The sequence below is a fragment of the Panthera pardus genome, unplaced genomic scaffold, assembly GCF_024362965.1.
Source record: "Panthera pardus isolate Hobbes unplaced genomic scaffold, ASM2436296v1 HiC_scaffold_6, whole genome shotgun sequence".
NCBI lineage: Eukaryota > Metazoa > Chordata > Mammalia > Carnivora > Felidae > Panthera > Panthera pardus.
The window spans coordinates 62,878,580-62,906,386 of record NW_026526991.1 but is presented as its reverse complement, the minus strand read 5'-3'; the positions used below and the strand labels follow the sequence as shown (position 1 = coordinate 62,906,386).

The 27,807-nt window shown below is 51.1% G+C and overlaps 2 protein-coding genes across 3 annotated transcripts; both read right to left on the bottom strand.

Moving 5' to 3' along the window:
* Positions 1-2: 2 nt before the first annotated feature.
* LOC109249149 (keratin, type II cuticular Hb5) lies at positions 3-8,185 on the bottom strand. The gene is made up of 9 exons (XM_019419447.2): positions 7,679-8,185; positions 4,952-5,160; positions 4,318-4,378; positions 4,094-4,189; positions 3,216-3,380; positions 2,828-2,953; positions 2,183-2,403; positions 1,433-1,464; positions 3-996 (listed from the first exon to the last, which is right to left on the bottom strand). The coding sequence occupies exons 1-9, from the start codon at positions 8,096-8,098 to the stop codon at positions 803-805; spliced, it is 1,524 nt and encodes a 507-aa protein (XP_019274992.1). The 5' UTR covers positions 8,099-8,185; the 3' UTR covers positions 3-802.
* Positions 8,186-19,547: 11,362 nt separating this feature from the next.
* Positions 19,548-27,605, bottom strand: KRT84 (keratin 84). Of its 2 annotated transcripts, XM_053895702.1 has the most exons (10): positions 27,381-27,605; positions 27,031-27,245; positions 25,644-25,852; positions 24,979-25,039; positions 24,399-24,494; positions 23,289-23,453; positions 22,992-23,117; positions 22,667-22,887; positions 22,181-22,212; positions 19,548-20,518 (listed from the first exon to the last, which is right to left on the bottom strand). In XM_053895702.1, the coding sequence occupies exons 1-10, from the start codon at positions 27,580-27,582 to the stop codon at positions 20,175-20,177; spliced, it is 1,671 nt and encodes a 556-aa protein (XP_053751677.1). In that variant the 5' UTR covers positions 27,583-27,605; the 3' UTR covers positions 19,548-20,174. The 2 variants fall into 2 exon arrangements, with proteins under 2 accessions (XP_053751677.1, XP_019274999.2); XM_019419454.2 differs by having other exon boundaries at positions 27,031-27,605.
* Positions 27,606-27,807: the final 202 nt, after the last annotated feature.

Below are 27,807 nucleotides of genomic sequence, written 5' to 3'. Positions count from 1 at the left end.
TTCTTGCATGGAAGCAGCATTTATTGAAACACAGGCTGAGACAACCCAGAAGGCAAGCACCCACAGACAGTCATAACAAGAGGGAGACTCAGGAAGTGGCCTCACCTTCTCCATCCCACCGGCTCTGCATTGGACAGACCCCCTCCTGCACCGGCAGGGGGAGATCTGGAACAACCTTGGAGTTTTCTTTGAAATGTATACAGGTGCAATGAATAGCAAGACCTGTCCCAAATCAAAAAGATTTCCCCTCTGTAATGGGCCCCTCAACTGGGAGGTCACCTGAGGAGTTTGGCTGGGACAGGTTAACCCGAAGAAGGCAGTCAGTTAGAGAGACAAGCAAAACTCAAAGGGAAATAACCCTTGGGGCAAGTGCTTCCCGCAGACCTCCCTGCCAGGAGGGGGTAGCTGCTGGGAGGGAGAACTTGGTCTCAGATTCTCAGGTTGTGGGACACTTGGCTGGATGTCAGGCTCACTCCTTGTCTCAGGGGAAGGTCAAGCTCCCATGAAGTCCAGCCACCCTGGGTGATTGGTAGTGTCCCATAGAGGTCGGAGAATAGTACGGGTGGTTTGGCCCCGGGTATTTTGGAATCAGATTGGAGGTATGGGAAGGGCTGGGAATGACTCTCTAACTGAAGGCCGGAGGAGAACCAGGAAACAACTCCCTAAAACGAGCAGGTGGCAGAGTGCGGCCGAGGGTCTTTCCCCCTGTAGGAACATGTGGAAGATTCCGGAAGCAAGCACACGATTTCCATTCACACACCATCCCGAGCTCCGGGGACGGGAACGCAGGCGGCCGGGGACTCTACGCAAAGCGGACAGACCGGCTGCTCCCGCAGCTGAAGCTGGCGGAGCGGGGCTGGCAGGGGGCACAGGAGTCGGGCGCCATCACCGTGATGCTACCTCCGGTGGCCACAGGGCCAGAGGCAATCTGGCGCCCCGGGGTGGTGCTGCATGTGAGGCCCCCGCAGGAGACTCCGCCACGGGAGCTGCTGACGCCTGTGGGGACAGAGGGGACACAGAGGGTGAGTGGCCTGCCCTGACCTCACCAACCAAGGGACTTCCGCATAGCAGGAGCTTCCTCCTCCGGAAGGAAGTTTACTGGTTAATGACTGAGGTCCGGCTCCTCTCAGCATCTCAGTCCTTCTAGGGGGCTGGGACAGGGAGGAAGCGAGGACCCCCATCCAGAGGGGCAAAGCGAGGACCCCCATCCAGGACCCCCTTTTCCTGGGGGAGGACCCCCATTTCCATGGCCTGCAGTTCACATCGCCACCAGTTGAGGGCGCTCAATGCGTCCATCCCTAACTCCGGAGGAGCTCCCTAGTGAGGAGCCCGCGGAAGAGACAACCCCCTCCCTGTCGGGAAAGCATTCCAGGTTCAGCTTTGCCCGTTCACAAAGCCATTTTTTTTGGAGGATGTTCAAGGAGATACTTACAGACATTCACGGAGCCCACACCTTCACACAGCCTGTAGGGAAAGAAAACTTGGTGAGTACTGGACCCGGAGCTGGAGTCCTTGAGGCAGGGACAGAGAAGGCCCTCTTATGTCCGGATCCTGCCGCCCGAGAGGCAGGGAGGGCTCCCCATAGTCTACGTTTCGCAATCACCTTCTCTCTCTAACCGTTCTCTGAGCACAGAGACAAGGCCTTCTGATTTCCAGCAGAGGTGGGCGCCATGATGAACTCTGCCGGCTGCTGCCAGTCTGAGCGACCCCTCACCATTAGTGCTGGTCAGGCTCACAGGAAGGAGAGTCCAATCAAATGCAGCAGTGTGTGTGGAAGGGCTTTGTGCCAGTGAAGAGCTAGTACATACGGAGTGCATTGTCCTTATGGTGCCCAAGCCCCGTGTAGGAAGCTTCTGGAAAAATTGGGTTTGAGAGGCACCTGACTTGGCCACACGTCCTGCCTCTTGCACTTATTACCTGTGGCCACGAGGAAGTCACTGCACACTGAGCCTTATTTCCTCGTCTTTGGATGTGAAAAGTGACACCTACCTCATTGGATTGTGAAGATTACAAGGGGCACTTAGCATAGGCCGACGCATAGTAAGTGTCTGATAAATTATGACTATTCTCAAAGCTTGAGCTGTCCTAGCAGTGGGTAGAGATGTAGCTCACACTTGGGCTGAGGGAAGCCCCCTCCCAGGGGACCAGGGCCTCCTATGGGCCAGATCCTCCTTAGCCCTACCTGTGCTCCTCGCCCTCCAGCAGCCGCCTGTAGGTGGCGATCTCGATGTCCAGGCCCAGCTTGGAGTTCATCACCTCCTGGTACTCCTTGAGCAGGCAGGCCATGTCCTGCTTGGCCTTCTGCAGGGCGGCCTCCAGCTCGGCCAGCTTGCAGCGGGCGTCGCTCAGGGCCGCCTCGCCCTGCTGCTCTGCCTCGGCCACGGCGGCCTCCAGCTTGGCCCGCTATGAGGAAGGAGATGTGAGGGCAAGGATGAGACAGAGAAGGCACAGCTCGGCTCACCTGGACTGAGGGAGCAGGGGCAAGGAGAGCAGGGTCCAGAGAGAAGTTAGGTTAACTACGTACGACCAGGTATTTAATGAGACCTGGGACATGAGGAAAGAGATGGGAGCTTTCACCTTCTCTCCCTGGTGGTGGTTGCTGAGTGGCCAAGGGGAGGGGGGTGGTGACATCAGTGATATGGCTTCTCCCGCTTCAAGTGCTGTGTGATTTGCTTGGGTCTCTGCTTCCTCACAGGCACGCTGTGAGGCCTCATTTGGGCCAGGCTTTTGCCCTCCTGGGGGCAAGGTGCCTGGTGCTGCAGTCTGCCTGTGCAGACTGTGATCTACACCCCTCACCCCACCCCCCCCCAACCCTCTCATACCATACCTGACACTTGGCATTCTCGATTTCAGCGGTCAGCCTCTGGATCATGCGGTTCAGCTCGTTCATCTCCTCCTTGGTGCGGCGCAGGGTCTCCCCGTGCCGGATCACCGTGGCCTTCATCTCCTCGCACTGGGGGGAAGCAGAGGTGCTCCTGAGGCTCAGGATGGAGGTTCCCACCCATTCAGACACCACAGATGGTTGGGTAGGTTGTACAGTGCTCAGCCTGTGCAACTATACATGGCAGCCCTGCTCTGCCATCCAAACTGAGACATGTCTGTCCTCTTACCATCCCTACAAATCAAAATCCCCAGACAGCAGAGGCCTTCTTTAACATATATCTGGCAACCTGCCCACTGTCACGTCCAGAAGGCAGGTGTCCTCTGCCCCTCACCTTGCTGCGGTACCAGGACTCGGCCTCAGCCCGGCTGCGGCTGGCGATGTCATCGTACTGAGCCTTGATCTCGGCCACAACGCAGTCCATGTTCAGGTCCCGGCTGTTGTCCATCTTGACGATGACCGAGGTGTCTGAGATGTGGGCATGGAGAACCTGGAGCTCCTGGGGGCCAACAGTCAATGCGTTTGGGTCTGGTGCTTGGTCTGGGCCATGGGCTCCACCCTTAGGGGCAGTGTCCACTCTCTGGAGGGGGCACTGGTCATGCATGTTACATGACTCCTGCTCCACGTGCTTCCCTTTCCCCCCTTCATTCACACACAGGTACGTCATAAAACAAGAAAGCTGGGAGGGGCCCCAAAGAGGAGCTGGGGACAGCCCCTGACTTAACAAATGGGAAAACTGAAGCCCAGCATGTGGAAAAGACCTGACTCAAAGTCACCCAGCTGGGTAGCTGGGGTTTGAATGCCGAGACCAGTGATCTGTCCATTCATTAAGACCCCTTCTCTAACCGGAGACCCACCCTGACCACCGCCACCCTCACATATGTACTTTCATATCCATGTACAGACTGACACGCCCCCAGACCAGCACACGGGCACACACTGCAACAACAACTCCACAGACGTGGAGAAGCCCAAGCATGCACACACTCTCCTCGGCCCTGAAACATGCGTGCCAGGCTCTCCCTGGGTACATACATACCCGTGTCTGTCACAGCCGTGCAACATGGCTCTCTCGGATGTGTGTGCATGTTCTCTCGTGCGTACATCACCCACATCGGGAAAACACGTGCACACGGTGCACTGTCTCCCCTCTTTCTCAGGTCCCCCACCTCCCCTCTACCTGCCCTGGCTGGTCGGTAGGGGCCCCCTTACCTCATCGTAGAGGCGCTTCAGGAAGCTAGACTCCTCCACCAACGCTTCCACATTGGCCTCCAGGTCTGATTTCCGCAGGTAGGCGCAGTCCACGTCCTGGTGGTGGAGGGAAAGGGAGGGTGTGTGTGTGTGGGAGGCCTCTGCGGTCAGTGTGGTGACCGTGCCCCGACGGAGGCTGGCCAGATGGGTCCCCTCCCTCCCTGCTCCATGATCAGCCCTCTCACCTTCTTCAGAACCACGAACTCGTTCTCTGCCGTGGCTCTCAGAGCCACCTCCTCTTCATACCTGGATTTGGGAGGGTAGAGAGGGGTCACAGCTGAGGGGTTGGGGCTTGGATACTATCCCAGCTTCCAGGCAAGCTCTTCCAGGGCTCAAAAGGGATTGTCCCTGTGAACGTTATCTTTTCCTTTCCATGGTCTAGTTTGTGCATTATTTCACTTGGGCTAGCCCTTGTCCCAGCCTGGCTCAATCCATCCCAGTCCTGCTGTGTCTGGGATGAGATCAGGGAATGCATACTCTGTTCCCTCTGTGAATCCTAGAGCCAAAGAGAGCCAGTGCCTTGGGCAGTGAGAACACAGAGCGAACATCATAACGCCAGCTGGGGTGGGTAGGAGCACAGAAAACTGTAGAACTCCATTGGGTTTCCTCTCCTCACTCCCCGTGAAAGCAGCTCTAAGCTCCACAGGGCCTCCAAGGTGTAGAGAGGGGCCAAAGAATCGGAAGAAACCCAGGCAGTCCCTTCCTCAGGTTCCAGACAGCCCCTGCTGCTAGACAGGCAGGATTCTTAAGCTGCTTCAGCAAGGTTGAGGATGGAGCCTTCCTACTCTCCCTGTGTTCCCACAGCCCGGCCGCACTCACTTCTTCTTGTAGCCCTCCAGCACCTCCTGCACGTGGTTGAGCTCCGAGGCCAGCCTCCCGCTGTCGGCCTCCACGCACTCGGCCTCCCGCCTCAGCGTCTCGATGTAGCCATTGAACAGGGGCTCCATGTTGCTCTCACAGCAGCGCTGGTTCTGGTAGAACTGCCACTTGGTCTCCAGAAGCTTGTTCTGCTGCTCCAGGAAGCGCACCTGCCGCCCAGGGTGTGAGGATGGGATTCAGGGGGAACCCAGGAGGTGCCTGGTGCCCTGGCGATCTTTCTGCCCTTGGTCCGCACTGAATAGCCAGGGCCAGCCAAGGGCCAAGCATGGGGTTGAGTCTCTGTGACTCAAGGGGACCCGCTCCCGGCCTCCAGGAGGCACTGTGGGTATGGGGGAAAGCGCCCTGGGGCTTGAGGCCAGAGGTCTGGTTCAAGTCCAGGTCTGCCACTTTAAGTGGGCAGATCCTCTAACCTTTTGGGGCTTTGTTTTCTCATTTCTAAACCAGAGATGATAATAGTGCCTCCCTTAGAGTTGTAAAGACTGAACAAGTTAATACATGCAAAGTGCTTAGAACATTTTTGACACATGGTAAATGCTCAACTAATTTAACCATGACTATAATTAGCAGTTCCTCATTTATTAATTTATGCAACACTTATTGAAAGTTTAATGTGTGGTGCTAGGGCCCATGCTAAGATACACACACACACACACACACACACACACACACACACACACACACATCTGTCTATATCTACAGTTGACCTGGAACAATGCAGGGGTTAGGGGCACTGACACCTCCCCTCACCGCCCCCACACAGTTGAAAATTTGCATATAACTTTTGACTCCCCTAAAACTTAACTACTCTTTTTTTTTTTTTTTAGTTTTTTTTTTTTTTTCAACGTTTTTAATTTATTTTTGGGACAGAGAGAGACAGAGCATGAATGGGGGAGGGGCAGAGAGAGAGGGAGACACAGAATCGGAAACAGGCTCCAGGCTCCGAGCCATCAGCCCAGAGCCTGACGCGGGGCTCGAACTCACGGACCGCGAGATCGTGACCTGGCTGAAGTCGGACGCTTAACCGACTGCCCCACCCAGGCGCCCCAAAACTTAACTACTCTTAGCCTCCTGTTTGATGGGAAGCCTTACTGATAATGTGAATAGTCGAGTAACATGTATTTTGTTTCTGTGTTAAATACTGTATTCTTCTGACAAAGTAAGCTAGAGATAACACGTTACTAAGAAAATCACAAGGAAGAGAAGATACATTTACAGCACTGCATTGTATTTATCAGAAAAAATCCTCTTATAAGCGGATCTGTTCAATTCCGACCCGTGCTGTTCAAGAGTCAACTGTGTATGTATCTCTATCGGTCTCTACCTACCCGTCTATCAATTACATTCCATTCTCACAACCCTTCGGGAGGGGCAGATATTATAACCCTTCTAGTACAGATGGGGGACACTGGGATGCCTAGCTCATTGCCCCACAAAGGTAAGTGAGAGTCGGGGTCTGTTGTCTCTGGAGTCTCCTTTGCCTGCCCCACCATAGTATGCCTAAGAACTCCTCTAAACTGTCTCAGCTTCAATTTGATATTTAAAAAAAAAAAAAATGAAGGGGCGTCTGCGTGGCTCAGTTGCTTAAGCATCCAACTCTTGGTTTCAACTCAGGTCATGATATCATGGTTTGTGGGCTCGAGCCCCACGTTGGGCTGTGTGCTGACAGTGCGGAGCCTGCTTGGGATTCTCTCTCTTTCCCTCTCTCTATGTCCCCCCCCCCTGCCTGAGCATGCTCTCTCTCTCAAAATAAACAAACATTAAGCAAAATGGAGATAATAATACCTACCCCACTGGGTCATTCTGAGGATGAACTAAACTCACTAAGATCCCCTGACTCCAACCCCAGAGCTGGGTCCCATCTATTCTGCCAGAGTGAGGCCACATGGACAGAGGGGCCAGCACAAAGGGAGGGGCATGGGTGGCTTTCTTGGGAGGCAGCCTCATGGCATCTGTGGCGTTCCTCCCACCAGACTGGGTGCCCCTCTTCCACATTCCCAGCCTTCCATCCATGAAGGCGGCTGTGCCAACCTTGGCTGGTTAAGTGTCACACTCCCTCGTCCACTATCGTCCTGGGAGAATAATGCTAACAGCGAATGTTCATTGAGCACCTACTACATGCCAGCGTTTTTCAAGCACGAACCCATCAATGCTCACAGCAAGCATGTGAGGCTGGTTCTGTTATACAGACAAGTCACAAGCCCGAGGTCTCACGCTGCCGAGAGGCAGAGCAAAGATAGGGAGGTGGTGTGGCTGCGAGCCGTGCCCCCGCCCCCACTTCCCCCGAGCTGCCTGGCGGGGAGCCATATGCCTTTTACTCTTTAACTCTCCCCCTTTTCTCCACTCTCGCAGCAGCCAGTGCCCAATCCAGTTTTGGGGGGGCACCTCTGATATTCCTGTGTTGTCTTGTCTCCAGAAGCACACACACACTTTAGATCACAGACTCCGTTTCTGGACCACACTGGGCCCTCGGTTGCACTTTGTTGGAATTAAGAGACAGAAACCGATCCTTTGCCTATGTTGGCCTGCAACATAGGCTGCATAGGCCTTTGCCTATGTTGGCCTCTGTCTCAAACCTGGCTCCATGCTGTCTCCCCAACACACGGGGACCTTCCCGAGGGGAGGGCAGGCCAGGGCCTTCTCTGGATCATCATCCCAGGCCTCACTGACCTTGTCGATGAAGGCAGCGAACCGGTTGTTGAGACACTTGATCTGCTCCTTCTCCTCGTGCTTCACGCACTGCGCATTGGGGTCGATCTCCAGGTTGAGGGGCGTGAGGAGGCTCTCGTTGACCGACACGGTGGTGATGCAGGGCGGGCTGGGCCCGCACACGCCGCCGGAGCGGTAGCCGAAGCTGCGGCCGCAGGAACCGGCGCGGAAGCCGCCCACGGCCATGCGGGGCCCGCAGGAGCCCAGGTTGGAGAGGCTGCGGCTGCCGAAGCCCGTCAGCCCCCGGTAGCAGGACACCCCTCGGTAGGGTGCCGCGCTGATGCAGCAGCGGTTGCCAGTTTTGGGGGCCACAGCCGAGCAGGAGCTGAAGGTCCTGGTGACCCCACATCCTGAGTTGATCCGGTAGGAGCGGCAGGACATCGTGTGGGTCTGAGCAGAGGCTGAGTGCCGCGGGAATGAGCCAAGTCTTCGGTGCGCTGCTTAGGATCCTCTGGCCTCTCTGATCCTCCCTGGTCCTTTTATTGGTGGGGAGAGCTGGGGTTGGCTGCATAAAAGGAGTGAAAAGCCATTTTATGTTGTTTATTAGCTTGGGGAGTTTGCCAGCAACTCCCCAAAGACTCATCTTAAAGGTGAGCTCAGCGGCGACTCGGGGCCTCCGTAAAAGTATTGAAGATGTTATTAGGGACACTGTGTTTGCACTTTTCATCTTCAAAGCTCGTTTATGTACATTAAGTAATTAATTTTCTCTCAGTCTCAGATGGCCCCAACCCACACTTGGAGACGGATTTGAACTCCATAACTGTCTGAGGTGGCTGGCGTTGGGGTCGAGGCCGTGGCCGCTGTCTCAAGGCGGGGAGGTCTAGGGCCCCAGTTGGGGCGAGATCCCACGAACGCATTACCTCTGTCCTTCTGGGCTCCACGCAGGACACGTTCTCAAGTAAATCACTGTGATGGATTGGGCAAGTCGAACCCACCCAGGCGTGATTGGCTGGAACGTGGTTCAGATCTGTGGGACCGTTTTGACCATGCTCCCTGCAGGACAGAGGGCTAGAGCACATGGTCTCTTAGAACCTTCTGGATTCCGGCCCAGAGGCTCTGTTTCAGAGCCTTTGCTTCTCACCCAGCAATTTGCAAACCACTCAACTCTCAGTGGCCACAATAATGGCCACTTGCGGATAATGGGGAACCTTCCCTCTTAGCCACTTTCTCCCAAGGGACGGCAAGGAGGGAAGAAGCCAATCCTGGGATAACCTGGCTTCTGCGAACTTGCTCTGGGCACCTTCTCTTGGCTCTTTAAGAAGAAACGGGTTCTCTGAGTCTCTCTTCCTGCCAAGACTACCAGCCAGAGGAGGGGCGCATCTTGTCACTGTCATCCCTAGAGAAACCTTTAGAGATGGGGGCGGGAAAGAGGCTTTTTTCTGTTCAGAGGACATCGTGATTTCTGGCTCCTAGGGGCTGTGGGAGCCTAGCTCCTCCTAACGTCCCTACTTTCCTGTTTATCCTGGAGCCACTTATTAGGATAATGATTGCTATTCTTTTAAGGTTCATTGAGCACAAAGCTGGAGGATGTGGTCTTTGCCCCCAGGGAGGCCAGCTAGGCACCCGAGGTGTTAGGAGCTTCTAGAAGAAGGGAAGAAGGGCAGAGGAATTTCCTTGGAGGGGTGACAACCCTTCCAGGGAGCCTCCCAGAGCCAATCATTGCCACTGCTTGCATCCTCCCTCAGGTGCCTGAAGGTCTGTCCTGGGCCTGCTCTCATCTCCACAGATGCCCCCCCCCCCAAGTCTTTACCCAGGACCAGGCTGATTGCCCTTTATCTCCACACCCCCCATGTGTTCTTTCAGGAGGGCAGAGAGACTTTGGGCAGCTGGTGGGGAGGAGCAGGCAGCTTTACCGGCTGGCCCCAAAAGATCTTCAGATTTGCTTCCCATCGGGAATGCCCCTACCACACCCCTGCACCCAGCAGAGAGTGGGTGTACTTCCTGCCCCACCCATGGTCTTCACCTCCTCTGCACATTTATGACTTCTTTACCCTTTCAAGGCTGCTTTTAATGTTTCCTTTAACCTGATTTCACTAGTATAAAAATTGGAGGTGGAGTCTGGGGGCGGAGAGAGGAGTTCAGGGGCTGATTCCACCCACCCCCCCGCCTTAGTGGGGGTGCTGCTGTCCTGGGTCCAGGGATGTATTCTGGCACCTTGGACAGTAAGCTCCTGACTGCCTGTTGTGTAGACCTGGATCTGGTGTGTAGGCCAAAAAGGATTTGGGCCCTTTGAACATGGTGGGGGGCCAGGGGGAGGGAGGATGGGCAGGTGTGGGAGGTGGAAGGTGGGTGGACTTTCTGCTCAGCCAGCTTGGAAAGCCCACAAAACTCTTCTCAACTCTAGTAAGCCTCTACTCTCCTTCAGCTTGTTGAAAAGGATGGACCTAGATCCATTTCTGCCTCTCCATGGGGGCAGGGGGCCAGGAGGGAGTGGAGGCTTTGTCCCAGAGGGAGGCTCCTGAGTCAGCTGCTCCCCATGCCTCCAACACACACACACACACACACACACACACACACACACACACCCCTCCCAAACCTCCACCTCGAATTGGGCCTGGGCACTGAGGATGGGGAAGGGGATGCTGGGGGACTCAGGAGATGTGGGGAACAAGGGCTTGAGTGTTTCAGGAGTGAGGCCAGCCTCCAGCCTGGCATAGGGATGTGTGCATGGGAACTGGGCAAAGTTTGCATTGCTGTAGCTGGCAGCCAAGCCCAGGGCTGGCCGGGGCTGCTGGAGAAGTCTGTCTGCATGGTGGTTTGGACTGGAGCCACCAGGCCAGTCTGGCATAGCTGCCCCGGTTGGGGCGGGGTGGGGGGTTACGTAGACCCATGGGACCTGGGTCTTTGCTGTCTGGTTCTACCAAGAAAGGGACAGAGAAGCCATAGACCCATGCCTGGTTCTACTCATTACCCATAACCACCTCTGCTTATGGGACCAACTCTGGGGTGAGGGTCGACCTCCCTTCACCGGCCTCCTTCTCTTTTACTGCCACTGAGCCCTATAGGTTCCCAAGCCTCCTCTCTGGTCACACCTTTCCCTGGAATGTTCCTAAATGGCTGGCCACCTCTTCCAGGAAGCCTTTGTGAACTAGTCAGAGGGAGGCTGTGATTTCTCCTCCTGTCTCAGCAGACAGCTTGTAAAATGCCGTTTCCAGGGCTTCCCAGGTAACTCCAATTATCTCCTTCCACACCCATTTGTCTTGGGTGCTGTCATTCATCCCCCTCTTTGGTCCTGTCCCCTCCTGCTCCCATATCTTTTGAAGGCCACACCCAGTGTCAGGAATGTGCACTTAATAACCCACATCTCTCTTGCAACGTGAAATGCTCCTAAGAGGTCACTTCTTCCAGGAAGTCTTCGAGACCTAATTGAGTGAGAGAGATGCTTTACCCCACCCTGGAGACCCAGGCTACTTGCCCACTGCCCGCACAGCCCGTTCAAGTTGGGCGTCGTCCATCATCTCTGCTGGTCTCCACACTTTTTAGTTTTTGAATCAACACCATGTCTTGGTGCTGGGACACCGATCTTTAAGGGTTTTCTAGCCGCGTGACACTTTCTTTGGCTTTTATAAAACTTGGGCATGACTCAGTACCCTAGGTGAGAGGAGTGAGGTCTGAGCAGCCGGGAGGAGCTGGATGACCCACTGTGCTGTCCCCAGTGCATCCAGGACAGGGCCCTGCAGGGCCCATGCAGTCAGTACAGCCGTTCCCAGGCCTGCCCACCTTCGCTCTCACAGGCTTCCCTACAGGAACTGCAAGAATCCCCGTAGTTTCTTCCTAAACCCTATCCATGTGCCTTCCTGCAGGTGGCTTTCCCTGGTGGCTTTGCTGTTGCCTGTGGCCACTCTGGGTCAGCTCATCAATTAATACAGGGCCTCTAATTTCAGAATCGGACCTTAGTAATGGTTTGGAAAATTTTTCTTTTACTCATTTTTTTAAAGTTTATTTATTTATTTGGAGAGAGACAGAGACAGTGCAAGAGAGACAGAGACAGTGCAAGGGGGGAGAGCAGAGAGAGACAGGGAGAGAGAGAGAATCCTAAGCAGATTCCGAGCTGCCAGTGCAGGGCCTGACATGGGGCTGGAATTCACAAACCATGAGACTGTGACCTGAGCCGAAACCAAGAGTCAGATGCTTAAACCGACTGAGCCACCCAGGTGCCCCCTTCTTGACTTTTTTTTTTTTTTTTTTTGGCACTAGAACCATTTCCCTAAATCACAACAGGAAAACAGCTATATAAAGCTATAAGTATGTAACTCTGTAACTGTATACACATATGTATTTATTTATAAAACAGGTAAGATTGGCATGTGGTTTCTCTGCTTGCCCTGCTCCCCTCTGCTCCATTTTCAACACCTAGAGTGATCCCCTTAAAATAGGAAGTTGGAGCCTGTCACTCCTCTGTTCAAATGCTTTGGTGATTCCCCATTTTGTTCAGAGTAAGACATAGTCCTCAGGATGCCCAACAGGGTCCTGTACCACCTGACCCTGTTGTCCCCCTTTTCACGTCATCTCACTCTCGGCCACCACACTGGCCTTCCGCTGCTCCCCGGACACCCCTGCAACACTATTAACTCAGGGCCTTTGCACTGGCTGTTCCTTCTGCCCAGAATGTTCTTCCCTCAGTCTCAGGCTTGCTCCATTGTTACCTGTGGGTCTTTTCTTGCCTTCAAAGAGGCTCCTTGATGGTTCTTTATAAAATGGCAACTGTGGCCTCCCATCCCCAGGACATTCTTTGTCAGGCCTATCTTGTTCTGATCTTTTTCTTCTGCATGGCACTTAACACCTTCTAACACTCAATAATTGACTTATTTATTCTGTTTGATTATTGCCAGTCTTTCTTCTTACTCTCCCAAACAAGAAAACAAAAGTGCACAGGAGCAGAGACTTTGTCTGTTTTGTTCATTGGTGGCCCCCAAGCACTTAGAACAGCACTGGGAATATAGTAAATAGTAAATATTTAATAGTAAATATATTTATATATTTAATAGTAAATATAGTAAATATTTATTGACTGTGTAAGCGAATAGATACCTTGGATATGTTAGATATTTAATGTTGGCAGAAAATGAAGCCTTGTGGGAAGAACTGGCCTTTCAGCCCCAAGGAGCACACCCAGTTTGAAGCCCTCAGGGTTCAGAGCCCACCGAGGCTTTTTCCTGTGTGAGGTGGTGGTTTCTTGAACGCCTGTAGGGAACAAAGACTTACAGAGACACAGAATGGTGTAAACAGGGCTATGCTGGGCTGGTGAGAGAGAGGGTGGGTTTCTTTGTTAAAAATGCTATGCGTTGTTGTAATATTTGTGTCGCAAGCACGATTTTGGAGGACAAAATTGTTTTAAAAGATTCTAAACTGCCCACAAGAGCATTAGGGGAATGTAGTTGGAAAATCCCATGCAGCGCCTCCTGGAAGGTTGGTGGCCAGCAGAGGGCAGCAAACCCCCACCACTGGCCCCGCGAGTCTGAGCCCAGGATGCAGAATGGGAGAGGCCGGTGAGAAGATGCTAAAAAGAGTCTGCTGACACTTCAGCATCCGCCCATGTTTGGTACCGGATTGGCAGAACTGCTGAACACAGCTACTCTCCATTAGTCATAAAACCAGAACCACCGCCACTGCCATCATGAAAACAGTAGCCATTTGCTGTGTACCCACTGTGCGCCAGGCTGGGTGCTGAGCCCCTCAGTTTTGTCACTGTGTGTCACCTCCGCAACGACTCTTTGAAGGAAGGAATGTTTTCCCACTTTACAGACGAGGCAAGAGGCTTATTGAGATTGACACAACAACTATGTGGTGACCGGCATGGGCTCTGGAGTCAGAGCGCCTTTGTGTCCACCACTCACTCAGCCTCTCCGGGACTTGCTTCTGTCATCTGTCAAATAATCATGAAATATCTTAAGAGAGAATAATACAAGTACCTACCACATAATGTTATTGAGAGAATGAAGTGAGTTAAAGCATGAAAAATTCCTGCCTATTATTTAGGACCACTGGCCACAAAGCTGGTACCTGGAGCACCTGATAGTGGCTCTGCCCACACCAGAGTCCACGGATTTGACCCCTATGTGATCCTTGGGGGAGAATTTTGGGGGACAATTTACCTCTTAACAATATTGAGTCTTCCAGTTCATGAAGAGCGTCTCTGTCCATTTATTTGTCATCTTTGATATCTTTCATTGTTGTTTTGTGATTTTCAGCACACAGATGGATCCTTCCCATACTTCGTAAAGGCTTATGTATACCAAAACATTTCACTTTGGGGGTGCTATTGCAAACGATACATAAAGAATGTTTAATTTCCAACTGCTCTTTGCCTGGACATAGAAAGGCAGTTGGTTTTTGTATCTGGGCCTTGCATTCTGCAACCTTGCTAAACTATAGATTCAAGCTTCCCACGACCTCCTCTTTGGATCCCTTCTATTTGCAAGAGCAGCTCACAGAAGTCAGAGAAGCATTTTCTTTACTAGATTATTGTTTTGTTATAAAAGGATGCAACCCAGGAACAGCCAGATGGAAGAGATGCTAGGGCACAGGGCTTCGCCACTCTCCCCACATCTCCATGCGTTCACCAACCCGGAAGCTCTCTGAACCCAGTCCTTTTGGGTTTTTATGGAGGCTTCAGTACCTCGTCCTGATTGATCCATTAAACCTCCAGCCCCTATCCCGACTCTGGGAAGTTTCAACCCTGTAATCACTGGTTTGGTCTCCTGGCAACTAGCCTCTCTCCTTAGGTACAGCCTAAAAGTCAGGTTACTAACATAACAAAAGACAACTTTATCACTCTCCTCGCTTGGGAAATTCCAAGGGTTTTAGGATCCCTAAGCCAGGAAGGGGCAAATCCAAATATCTATTTTTTTATTATAAATCACAATACCACACGTGCCCATAAAGCCAGCCCTGTATTTGGGTTATTGATTTCATCTTGAATGAGATTTGGGAACTTGTGTTTTTCAAGAAATTAATCCATTTCCTCCAAGTTCCCAGATTTATGGGCATAGAGCTGTTTGTAATACTCCTTTATTATCCTTTTAATATCTGCAGTGTCTGTAGAGATGTCCCTCTTTTCACTCCCGATATTGCTAATTTTTGTCTGCTTTCTCCTGCCCCTTGCTCAGTTTGGCTGGGGGTTTCCCCATCTTACCAGTCTTCAGAAAGAACCAGCTTTTCAGTTGCCTGACGTTGTCATTCTGCTTTTCAATGTCTGTTTTCTGCTTTTATCTTTCTTATCTCCTTTCTTCTGCTTTCTCTATGTTTATGTTGCTATCCTTTTCCTACTTTCTTAAGAGAGAAGCTTAAATAATTGATTTGAGACCCTACTTCTAACTTAAGTATCCAATGTGGTAAATTTCCCTCGAAGCACTGGGTTAGCCGGATCTTAAAATTTTGATATGCTGTGTCCATTGTCATTCAATGGAAATATTTTCTCATTGTCCTTGTGACTTCCTTTTTGGTCTCTGTGTTATTTAGAAGTGTGCTGCTTGATTTTCAACTATTTGGAGGTATACTCCAGATGTTTCTGATACTGATTTATGATTTAATACCATATGGTTAGAGAACATGCTTTGTATGGGGTTGGCTTTTTTAAATTTGTTAAGATTTGTTTTGTGGCCCAGAAATGGGCTATTTTGGTAGATGTTCCCTGTTGTCACTTGAGAGGAATATGTATTTTTTTTAAGTTTTGGGGTGGAATGTTCTATAAATGTCAATTAAGTCAGGTTCATTGATAGTGTGGCTCAAGTCTTCTGTATTCCCATTGACTTTCTGTCTACTTATTCTGTTGATTACTGAGAAAAAAGTGTTTAAATCAAGTATGATTGTGGATTTGCCCATGTTGATTTTCAGTTCTATCAGTTTGTGGTTTACGTGTTTTGAAGCTCTGTTATTAGGTGCATCTGCATTTAGAATTGTTATGTCTTCTTGCTGAATAGCCCATTTTCTCTAACTTAAAAATATTTTTTCAATATTTGTTTCTCTTTATTTTTCATATTGGATAATTTCTATTGATCTGTCTTCAAGTTATTGACTTTCTTTTGTCCTCTCCTTTTTGTTGTAGAGCCCATTAATAGTTTTTAAATTTTATATGCAGTGTTTTTTTTTTTGTTCTAACATTTCCATTTCGTTCTGTTTTTATAGTTTCTATTTTGTGCTGAGATTTCCTACCTTTTAATTCACTTCAAATGTGTTTAGTTTTATCTAATGAAACACTATTATAATAGCAATTTAAAATCTTTGTGTGATCATTCCAACATCTGTATCACCTTGGGATTGGCATCTGTTGATTTTCTTTACCCCTTAAAACTTGGTCACATTTTCCTGCTTCCTTGATATCAAAAAAATTTTAGATTGAATCTGGGACATTTTAAATATTATGATGTATAGACTCTTGGTCCTGCTAAAATCTTCTGAAGAAGTTTATGTTTTGTTTTGTTTGTTTTAGTAGGGCATCTGCCTACTTAGGTTCAGACTGAATGTTCTCCATCTGCGGGAAGAGGTTCCAAACTTAGTCCAATTTTCCAAGCCTTTCTTTGCTTGCTGACTTGTGTCTGTCCTGTGTCTGTTCCACTTAGGGGTGTGTCTGAAACATGTGCAATGATTTCAATCTTACTTCAGTTCTCAAGGCTTTGGCTTGCTATTTGGATCTCTTCATGCATGTGTTGCTCAAGGGACAGCCCAAGACTTATACGAGTTGTGGAGTTACACATAGAAGAATCCCCTTCTCCAGCTTTCCTCTCTCAATCCTTCCTCTGTGAGGTCTGTTTTCCTGGCTCCTCCTTCCAGAAATATCAGCTTTATCTTGGAGTCTCTGCTGCCATATCATGGCTGCTGCATGGCTTCATGACTGGAATCTGCTCTCAGGCCAAACCTATGAGAGAAAAGAGGAAAACCTGAAGATTACCCCTTCATATTTTCCTGTCCACAGTGGCCCCATTTCCTGCTTCCTCTGGCTGGAAAGATGGGATTTCTATTAAAGTTATAGTTGATTGTGCTGATGACTCACAGCCTTACCACGGGGGCCTGCCATGTGGGCAGAGGGGAAAGAAAAACATGGTTGCTTCTTCACTTTTGTCTTCCTGCCATGATCTACCTGCTTTTATTTACTTTTCAGAGTCCTCTAGTGTGTTGGATTTTATCCAGAGATTTTAGTTGTTATCAGTGGGAGAGACAGGCTATAATAGGCTTACTTCATCATGGATGCAACTGAAAGTCAACTTAGTTTTAACAGGATCACCTTGGCTGCTTTTTGAGAACATACTGAGGGGAGATGAGAAGAGAAACAGAGGGTCCAGACAGGAAGTTTCTGCAGCAGTCCAGGCAAGAATGGTGGTGATTTGGATCTCAGTGGTAGTCATGGAGGTGGTGAGAAGCAGTTGGATTCTGGATATTATTTGAAGATTAAGCAGACAGGATTTGCTGATGGATTTAATATGGGGATACAAGATAGAAAAACGGTTTAAAGATGATTGTTAAGTGTTTTTTTTTGGCTTAAGCAATTGAAAGGAGATGCTGTTAATATGGAAGGAACAGTATGGAGGGGGAAGAAGGAAGAAGAAGAGCTTGTTTTTGGATGTGTTTAGTTTGAGATGCCCATTAGATACACAAATGGAGATGTCAATAAGCAATCTGTTATATACCAGCCTGTAGTTAATGGGAGGTGTGGACTGGAGATATAAACTCAGGAGTCATTGACCTATGGATGACATTTAAAGCCATAACACTGACTGGGTGAGATCACCTATGGGGTAGGATAGAAAGAGAAGAGACGAAACTAATGACTGGAGCCTGAGGAGTCCACATGTTGGCTTGGTGTCTGGTCTTAGAGATTGGAAGCCATGCTGTCCAAGTGGCATGTGTTAGTCAGGGTTCAATCGGGGGATAATACTGCACAGCAACTTGAACAGGGGAAGCTTAATATAGATAATATTAGGACTGGAGTCATGAGAGAGTGGCTAGTAAGAAGTCCAGAGAACTCTAGAGAGTATAGAATGACAGATGTAAGGGACAGTCACTACCTCTAGGGCCCCAAGGAAAAACCATTATTGAGCTCCTGGTCTCATTGGAGAGGGCACAGCTGCTGCTCACTGTATTCCAGGGAAGTCACTGAGATGCCACATCAATGGAACTTGCTGGAAATCTCCCACCCAGAACTTAGGAGAAATCTACCCTCTAGGGTGCTGGGGGAAAGCTTTTTAGGAAGAGGTGTTCTTCAGGGGGCACTGGCTATGAAACTTCCCACGAAGGGTGCTGGGGAAGCTCCTGGCTGCTGGGTGCTGCTGCTGCTGTGCATTGTGGGAGGCTGACATTACAGCAGCTGTCTGGGTGCAGGAATCTGGCAGTAGAGAAGCTGTTGAGAGAGCTCAATGGAAGGAAAGTCCTACTCCTGCAATGTGCCTCCAGTGTCTCTGGAAATGCCTACCGGTGTGGAGGTGGTATGGAGCTCCTGTAAGCAGGAGGGTGGGTGGCTGGTGAGTCCAGGGCCAGATAGGCCTTCAGCTGTGAGCAGAGCAACATGCAAGCTCTCAGGTTGCTGGCTGAGGAGTGGGCAAGGCAGTATCTATAAAGATGAAGGGTGTGCTTCCTGCTCTCTGAGAAGGAGGACTCTCAAGGTGAGAGCGCACCTGGGCTGCCTCCTGCCCCCACCTGTGCTGTCCCTTGCAGGCTATGCTATATTCAGCCCCAGTGAGATCCCCAAACTGGGCGTGCTTTCTCCAACCTCCTGGGTTTTGCACACCTTGTTTCCTCTGATTGGAGTACTTCCTCCTTGTCAGTACGGCTAATTCATCATCCTTCACATCTCTGCTCTGACATGACATCTTCCAGGAAGCTTTTAATAATGCTCCTGGTCTAAGTTGGGCCTCTCCTCCGTGCATCGCAGCATGGATTCCACTCTTAACCCAGCGCTTAGCATATCAAGTCATAAGTGCTTCTTTACCGGTCACAGCCTGGACTATAAGCTCTTTGAGGGCAGGGACGAAGTCTTGTTCACTGCTGTTTTCTCAGCATTGTGTCTGACGTGTATTAAGCGTTTATCAAAAGTCTGCTGGATGAATGAATAAAGGAGGAGAGCCAGCGTGGGGTGCATGGAACGGATGGCGAGGGAGGAAGTATATGCGCAGAACGCTCATGTTCCGCCATGTTAAAGAGTTTGGGCTTTCACTAGAAGACAATGGGGAACCACTGAGGGCTATAAGTAGGGGAGAGCCATGATCAGTTTTCTGTGTGAGTAAGGGCTTTCTAACAGTGCCATGGTGAGTGAACCGGTTGGAGACAAGAGTGAGGACAGAAGGATGAGGGTCCTGTAATGATTCCAGAAGAAGCGGGGCTGGGGAGGCTGGGGAACAGGTAGAAGGGTTTGTGTTGGTCGTGAGGTACAGGGCACTTCTCTCCGGGAGAGAAGTGGGCTGCTGGGCACTTGTTCTCAGGGCCTTTGCTGCATTTTTCCTCTCCCTCCCTGAGCTGCGAGGTCCTCCAGGGAGGGTCCCGAGCCCTCTTTCCTCTGTGCCTCCTCTGTGCCCATGACAGCAGCCTCTGCCCTCAGCAAGTCCCCAGGGGGCTGGGCTGGTGGAGTCTAGGAGGCAGTCTCCCCCCATCAGCAGTGTGATCTGGAAGGAGAGGCCAGAGTCCTGGTGATGTTAGCTTGGCAAGTTTATTGAAAACCCAGCAACGCAAAGAAAAGTATAAACAGGCCCCTGTGCCCCCACCCAGGCCCTCCCTGCAGCTTGTAGACATAAACCCCTCTACAGCGGACAGGGCTGGGCCTCCTTCACACCACCCACAGGGACGGGGCACATGCAGCACAGCAGAGCCCACCTCCCCATCTGCACCCCACCCACCTCGTGCACTCACATGCTGGAATTAAACCAATGACCCTGGGAGAGAAGCAGCTAGGACATCTGCCACTTGGAGAAGAACCATCTCAGGGGACTTAGAGATCCTCGGGCCACGAAGGACTGAGAGTCCTTCTGGGGGAGGAAGAGAAGGAAAGAACCTTCTCCTGCCAGGGAAAGGAAGAAGAAGGAAGCAAAAGACAGTGGGCTAAAGACGCCTGCAGTGGGGACAGCCAACTCTCCATTCTCCAAATTAGTCCAAGGTGGCAATGCTACCCAAGCACATTCTTTTTGGCTTTGGACGGTTCCTTTTCTCCCTGGCGCACTGATTTGTGTGACTGTATTGAATGTGCATTTCTTCAGGCTGTTCAATGGTGGAGAGTGATTCAAAGGACAGGAATGGGGAGTCAGGGAGAAGCCAGTGTACTGGGACTGCGGACAGAGTGTCTAGGTAGTGAGAAAATCCCCCCAGAGGACAGGGGCTGGGCGGATCAATCCCTGGGGAGGGCAGTGTCGGCCTCCTGGCAGGAGGGGTAGCTGGAATCCCCTCTGGCCCAGAGTCCAGATGCCTCTGGGGACAGAAGCAGGTGACATTGAGATGGCTCTTCCCTGGGCAGTGGCTGGCTGGCACTGGCCTCTCAGTACTTGGTCCGGCGGGAGGTGGTGGTGGACACGAAGCGGATGCTGGAGCTGCGGCTGCCACGGCCCCCACTGCAGCTGCTGAAGCCCCCTTCGGTGGGCAGCGGGCAGGGGACGCTGGGGACGCAGGCCTCGCCCGTGAGCACGGAGCCACCCCGGGAGCCCACATTCAGCAGGTCCCCCCCAGCCGTGATGATCCGGGTCCCACCCAGGCTGGAGCCACAGGCATTGCTGGACCGGATGCTGCTGCTGCCCGAGAAAGTGACCCCACCGCGGGAGAGGGTGGAGCTGGCGACCAGGGGTTCAGGCCCACACACCACGGCACCCCGGGAGCTGCTCACGGCTGTAGGAGAGAGGGGAAACTGTCAGCGAGGTGGGCTGCCCACTCCTGGGGCCCAGTCCTCCAGTGGTCTCCCCACTGAGGGGGGCGGAGGAGGGGACAGGACTGGCGACATCAGGGGAAGTGGCCTGGGCAAGTGGTCCCTATCGTCCACACAGATGACACCCATTTTTCCCTTCTCTTGTCTGGGTGACTCCAAGGCCGTGACTCAACTGAAGTTGCACATTCAGATTAAAATGGAAGAATTCAGCCAATCCCCCAGGTTGCATATAGCCATAAATTGGCTGTCATTTATATATGGCTGAAGTCAGGTTGGGCATGAGCTGGATTATCCAGATACCGGAGCAGTAGCTCCTATAACGCTTGGGGCTTCTCTCTCCCGATTATATCATGCCCCTTGGTGGTCCCCACATTGTCCCTCCAACAAGAGTCGCTAGTCAGTTCTCTTCCCACCCACTGATGGCTCTGTTCTGTAGCCTTCTGGTATCCCCTGGGCCTGCCTCTGTACCCCAGGATGCCAATCCAACTAAAGCTTCCTTAGCTCAGCCCCGTCTGTGGAGAGGGCTCCCGGTCCTTTCCTCTCTTTTTTTTTTTAATGTTTATTTATTTTTGAGAGAGAGAGAGAGAGAGAGAGAGAGAGAGAGAGAGAGAGAGATGGAGGGGCGGAGAGAGAATCCCAAGCAGCCTTTGTTCTGTCAACATAGAGCCTGACACGGGGCTCGATCCCATGAACCATGAGATCATGACCTGAGCCGAAATCAAGAGTCAGATGCTGAGTCGACTGAGCCACCCAGGCGCCCCTCCTTTCCTCCCCTTTTACCAGAATCCTTCCTACCATCTGTGACCTTCACTCAAGCTTGACCTCTTGCAGAAAGCCACTCCTTGCTGCCTCCCCCTCTCTGAGGGCAGGGACATCCGAGGACAAGTAGCTGTGACTACCTGACCCACCCAGGATAGCATTCAGCTCCACCATGCACCTGTGTAGATTTAAACCTTTGGATCAGAAATCTAGCTTTGTGGCTTCTGGCAAACCACATATTTTCTCTAAGTGAATAAAAAAGGGGTACTAATGCCTATTCATCTCCTCAGGGCTTTGAGGGTTAGGTGGACAGTGGAGAGGGCTTGTCTTCCAAAGAAGATTGTAATTTTAGAGAGCAGGGGCTGATCTTTCCTGGTCTTTGTGCCCCCACCTTGCAGTGCCCAGCATAACCCCCTGTACGCTCGGCCACAAACAATACTTTGACAGCAGCAGCAGCAGCAGCAGCAGCAGCAGCAGGGAGACATCCGCTCATTTTTGTCCCATCCCCAGCCATGGGCATGCGGCAACTCGCTGGCACAGATCTTTTCATTCTGTCTCTGGCCTTTGTCCCTGAAGGGCAAGACCACTCAAAGAAAAAAGGCTGACTCTCTTCCAGAACCCTCTCCCATCTGTTAAGCCCTGCAAACCTTTGTGATTGCTTAACCCTGGGGAAGGAAGGCTCTGGGGAGATCTTGGACCTCAGCTAAGGCGATGTCCCCAGTCCAGGGGCTTGCTGGTCCTTGCTTCCCTGACTGTCATGGCCAGCCCAGCCATGGGCTCCTGATCCCAACGTGGGCCTGGGTTGAAAGGAAATTTGCAGAGCCCCAGGAGAGAAATGTGAAGAGGAAAAGACTTAAGGTTCTTACATATGTTTACTGGTCCAACACCTTCGCAGATCCTGGGGATGGAAAGGAATAAGTCAGCTCACAACCAGTGCTATTCCCTGAAAACCCGCTTGCTCTCCAAAGGGCTTTCTTGGCAGAGTGGACCGGTGGTTCTTACCCCTAGCTGTACAAGCATCCCGGGAGCTTTGAAAAAACATACATGTTCCTAGACTCTGCCCCAAAACTACTGAATCAAAATATTTGAGGAAATGTGTTATTATTATTGTTTTTAAACAGATAATCAGTGAAGCAGAACTCCCCGTGATTCCGGTGCAGCCTGTCTACAAACTCTCATTTGGGGGGCGAAAATCTAGAACCGTCTTCTAACTCCTTGGTGAGGGCAAAGGGACTAATGTTTGCAGAGAAGAGACTGTTAACTTCAAGTTAGCGGTTCTTCACCTGGTCCCCTCCCCCACTGAGTCTTTCTAGATGCCTAAGTCTGACCTCACTCCCGCGGAGAACTCTCACCGGATCTCCTCGCCCTCCAGCAGGCGCCTGTAGGTGGCAATCTCGATGTCCAGGCCCAGCTTGACGTTCATCAGTTCTTGATACTCTCGCAGCTGCCGGGCCATGTCCTGCTTGGCCTGCTGCAGGGCGCCCTCCAGATCCGCCAGCTTGCACTTGGCGTCATTGAGGGCCGCCTCGCCCTGCTGCTCTGCCTCGGCCACCGCGGCCTCCAGCTTGGCCCGCTGCAGGAAGGGCAGGGTGCAGGTGGGCTTTGGCGGGGACTAGCAGATCCCCAGGTGGGGCTAGAAACACTGCCCCTCCTTCTCCTCCCCTCTCCTTTGCCCACCTGAGCCTTGGAGTGCTCAATCTCTGCCTTCAGTCTCTGGATCAGGCGGGTCAGCTCATTGATCTCATCCCGTGTGTTGCGCAGGTTGTCACAGTGCTGGCCGGCTGTCACCCGCATCTCCTCGTACTAGGGGCAAGCGAGGGATGTTACGAGGATCCAAAGTCTGAGTCAAGACCACAGCCCCAGCTGAGATGGGGGCTTGAGACCTCTGCTGCATCCACTCCATTGTACATGAGTCTTACTCTGAGGCTGCCCACACCTCTTCCTCAGTGCCCCCCACCCCATTCCGCCACCCACCTTGTTCTGGTACCACGCCTCAGCATCAGCCCGACTGCGCCTGGCAACCTCTTCATACTGCTCCTTGATTTCGTCGATGATTCCATCAAAGTTCAGGTCCCGGCTGTTGTCCATCTTCACGATGACTGATGTCTCCGAGATGTGTGACTGCAGCAATTGGATTTCCTGTGTTGGGGGATCAGTGAGACAGATGGGCTCAGCATCCCATCAGTGGCCGGGACTCTGCCCCAGGGGCCCCAGGGGCCCCAGGAGTGGCTTTAGGAGCAGAAAGCATTGCTCCTTTTTTTCAGATCAAAGCAACGGAGTGGACCATCCAAACCGAGGGCAAAGGAAAGGACATGAACTGCAAACCATTTCAGTTTGAATTTAAACGCTCATTATATACTTGAAGACTCCCTTTCACACTTCATTTGCTTAGGTGAATACACGGTGCCTAGGAGCTCAGTGGAGGGGAGTGAGAGCCGTGCTAGGGCCGAAACTTCTCCCTGGCATATCCACAAAGTGGCTGTGCTGCTCGTGGATCATTGAGAGTTGATAATATTCTAGAACATGGTGGTCTAGGAATTCCTATATCCCAAGTCGTTAATAGAACCAGTGGCTTGGACTATAAGGGCTCCAGAGGGAGCTTTCTTCAGCCTTTCCACTCGGAGCCAGACATTAGCACTGGCTGGCTCTGTACCTGACCAAACAGACCACTTACAAAGCAAAACGTAACTAATTCATCCAGCTAAGTAGGTCAACCACAATTTTTCTTACACCTCCTAGCAAATCAGTTTTCTGGAGTCTTTTGACCAGTAGAGAGGAAGTGAAACTCCTAGACCCCAGTCTTTGGATTGGCCAATAAGGAGTTGGATCATAGATCCAAGGAATTTATCATAGAGCTGAGTCAGGCAGCCAAGAAGCCTGCCTGCTTACCTTCCCTTATCCATTTGTAGACACATCAACATATAGAGGATATAGATTTGAATGGGAGGAAGATGTGTAATACCAAACGTTAGAAATTATGCCAGTCCAGATGAACCCCGCCCCCCCCCCCCGCCCCACCTCCTCCTGGGAGTTCAGGCCAAGCACTGATCTCCTTGTTTAGCTCAGAAGGGGATGAATGCTTACCGCCATGTATAAGGCTTTGAGAAAGTCAATTTCCTGAGTTAGGGTATCTGCGTTGGCCTCTAGATCAGACTTATTTAAGAAAGATGTATCCACATCCTACATAAAAGAAAGAAGGATAAAATGGCCATTACTTGTACACCGTTTAAGCTTGGCAGGATCTGGAGATGGGTGGAAAAATCAGGCCATTCCCCACTGGGCCAGGCCAGCTTTGCGATGGATGGTGGAGTCCTTGGAATGCAGCTTAGTGACTACTGTTCTTCTCCCTACTACAACATGAAAACTCCCCTGGGGGCTGTAGACATTTTCTGATGCTTATTTAGAGGCAAGGAGAATCTGGATAATCTAAGACTCTTAAAAGGTCATCTCTTCAGACCTCTGCTCTCGTGAAGACCCAGTCCTAAATAATCTGAGGCCAAATCGGAACTCCAAAGGGAACCTGTTATGACCTTAGAGGTCCCACTCTGTGCGAGTGGTCCCAGACTCCACAGGGCTGCCTGGGCAGTTTCCAGGGCAGAAGGTGTCTTTGGAACATTCTTCTGTCTGGAGGAGAAGTTTGCTTGGACCTATGGCTCTCCCTTACCTTCTTCAGAGCCACAAACTCATTCTCAGCGTTGGCCCGGAATCCTACCTCCTCTTCGTACCTGGATGATAAGGATGGAGAGGGTGAATTCTCATTCTCATTCTGAGCTGAGAGCCAGTTACTCTCCTCTTCCTAGTGAGCCTCTTAAAACATCTCTGCTGCATCCAGGAGCACAGGTCCTTGTTGGCACCTACATGTTCACATCTCATCTTTGTCTCATCTTTAAGACCTTTTATGAGCCTGTGACCCTCAGTTTTTCCAAATTCTTTTTACTTTCTCAAATTAGATTTGGGGTCTGAAAATGTGGACCATTGCTATGCTCCTCTGCTAGAAAAGACTTGGAGTCATTGCACTTGAACATAGAGGATGTAGGACCCAACTCATTGTTGCACCTGAGTACTATTTTTCTGGACTCAACGGACCCATTCCCACAGGCAAGACTAGGGACAAATCATGCCCAATACCAAGACTAGTTTTTACTCAGGAACCACAGAGGGCGTCCCCCTCCTGTCTTACATATCATTTTCCCCACTCCTATCTCTAGGCTGAGTATTGAAACCAGCATTCAACTCTGATCTGTCCAGCTGCTATTATCTGAACTTGGCAGCTGCTTTGGGGACCAAACCCTGCCTATCCTTGGTCTATGCAGTCCAGATGCCACTTACTTCTTCTTGAAACCCTCTAGGACATCCTGCATGTGGTTTCTCTCAGCCTCGAACCGGGCCCGGTCACTGTTCAGTATGTCCAGCTGCCTCCGCAGGTTGGTGATATAGTTCTCAAAGAGGGGCTCCAGGTTGCTCCTGGCACATTTCTGCTCTTGGAGGAAATTCCACTTGGTCTCTAGGAGCTTATTCTGCTGTTCCAGGAACCGCACCTAAATCCACAGGGTCAAAGAAATGGCACCTGAAGAGCTTGATAGAGTCGCCTACACGTTGACCGGCTCTTCAGGTGGCCATAGATGACTCTCAGCCCCATGTTGACATTGTCCTCTTGCCTGTTGGCTTTTCATTCATCTTCTAGCTCAGTAAAAGCTGGAAGAGTAGGTCTGTGACCCCCTCCTCATGCTCAGCCAGGCTCAGCTAAACAGAAACTTTCGAACCAAAGCACCACAGTACCATTTTGCCTCTACCCTCCAAGAAAGGGGAGCAGGGATTTACCTGTATCTAAAAACTGATATTGGCCATCTCTCACAGGGAATGAGGAGCAAAATAAAGTATATTGAAGTGGGATAAAGCATTAGGAGGTAGGAATTCTCAGGTCATAAGTCATACCCACCATCCCGGATACTCCATCAGCTGAGAATTGAAGAGCTCCATCAGCTGGAGGAGAACTTGGAGATCATTTGCTCCAACACTTTGTTTCAGAGATGAGGAACCTGAAGCTCACAGAGGTGAGTTTCTATTCTCAGACACAGAGCATTCCTGCTCCATGGAGACATGGTTTGTGGGATGTCAGCTCCACATCATTGTTTCTCTCATGAGTCTGACCATCATGACTTCCTCTGGTAGTTCCCTACTATTTCTCTCAATCTAGGCAACTCAGCTGAACCTGGGTATCCCACATGGGGAGTATATGTTATTTGTTTTGTGCAAAAATTACTCCATACTCCACTTTCCTGAGCCTGGACAGATGTGGTCACACAGCCTCAGAAGCTATGACAATCTCAAAAAGGCCACCAAGATCTCAAAGGATAAAACCTTTTAAACATGTAGCCAACATCTGGCCAAAGTCTTAATTTCTAGCTTATTTGGGAGATATTTCTAAGTGACTAGATGGTAGGACTTAGTTTGTCCAGATTCCCTCAGATTTGGCTGGATGCTCCTCTCTCCTCAAGAAGACACAACCTCTGTCTTAGTCTATTCCACCTTGCAGCATTTCCTCGTTTGTCCTTGTTTTGCAGCAGAGTGACCCAGAAATCATACTGCGGTGCCTGAAGGTTCTGGGTCAAGGTTGATTCCCCAGGCCTGGACTGTTTCTTCTTAAGGGAGAGGACACCCCAATGCATTTTAGCTCTCACCATCCCAGACCCAGAGACTGAGCTGTTATAAGTACCTTGTCAATGAAGGAGGCAAATTTGTTGTTAAGGGTCTTGATTTGCTCCTTCTCATCCTTCTTCACCCTCTGGGCATTGGGATCAATCTCCAGGTTGAGGGGGGTCAACAGGCTCTGGTTAACAGTCACTGCTGTGATAGATGGGGCTGCTGGGACTCCAACTCCTCCAACTCTGTAGCCAAAGCCAGGGCCGCCAAAGCCATAACCAAGGCCACTGTGGGCTCCAAATCCCAGACCAACACAACCGCTGGCCCCAAACCCCAGACCAGCACCACTCCCATCACCAAAGCCAAAGGCCATCCCACTGCCAGCACCAAAGCCAACTCCACAGCGGATGGGACGAGGGCATACTGCTGCCATCCGGGGTGAGCACGATCCAAAAGTGATGACACTCCGACTACCAAAGCTGCCAAGACCCCGGAAGCCGGGCCCACTCCTGCAGGAGACAGAGCTGGCCCGGAAGCGGTTCAGGTTCTGGGGGGTCACTGCTGAGCAAGAGCTGAAGTTGCCCATGCGGCGACCAGAGCTGACTCTGTAGGAGCGGCAAGACATGATGACTTCCTGGGTGAGGACAGAGCAGGGATTGCAGAGTGGGGCAAGCTTGAGCTGGGAGTCCCTCTGAGGCTAGTGGATCCCTCTTTCCCCTTTTATGTGTCTGGGGATCTGAGGATTGGCCCCATAAAAACAAAAAAAATCCATTTGGACACATTTATGAGCTTGGGTAGTTAGCAGAAACTCTTCATGCCTGTAAGTTTATTAATAATGAGCTAATCTCAG

Coding starts and splice junctions, on each gene's coding strand:
- LOC109249149 (XM_019419447.2), bottom strand. CDS start 8,098: ATGTCCTGCCGCTCCTACCGGATCAACTCAGGATGTGGGGTCACCAGG. Junction 5,161..7,678: donor TCGCTGCCTTCATCGACAAG/GTCAGTGAGGCC, acceptor CCTGGGCGGCAG/GTGCGCTTCCTGGAGCAGCA. Junction 1,465..2,182: donor CTGGAGGGCGAGGAGCACAG/GTAGGGCTAAGG, acceptor CTTTCCCTACAG/GCTGTGTGAAGGTGTGGGCT.
- KRT84 (XM_019419454.2), bottom strand. CDS start 27,582: ATGTCTTGCCGCTCCTACAGAGTCAGCTCTGGTCGCCGCATGGGCAAC. Junction 24,495..24,978: donor AGTTTGTGGCTCTGAAGAAG/GTAAGGGAGAGC, acceptor TCTTTTATGTAG/GATGTGGATACATCTTTCTT. Junction 20,519..22,180: donor TGTTGGACCAGTAAACATAT/GTAAGAACCTTA, acceptor TCTCTCCTACAG/CCGTGAGCAGCTCCCGGGGT.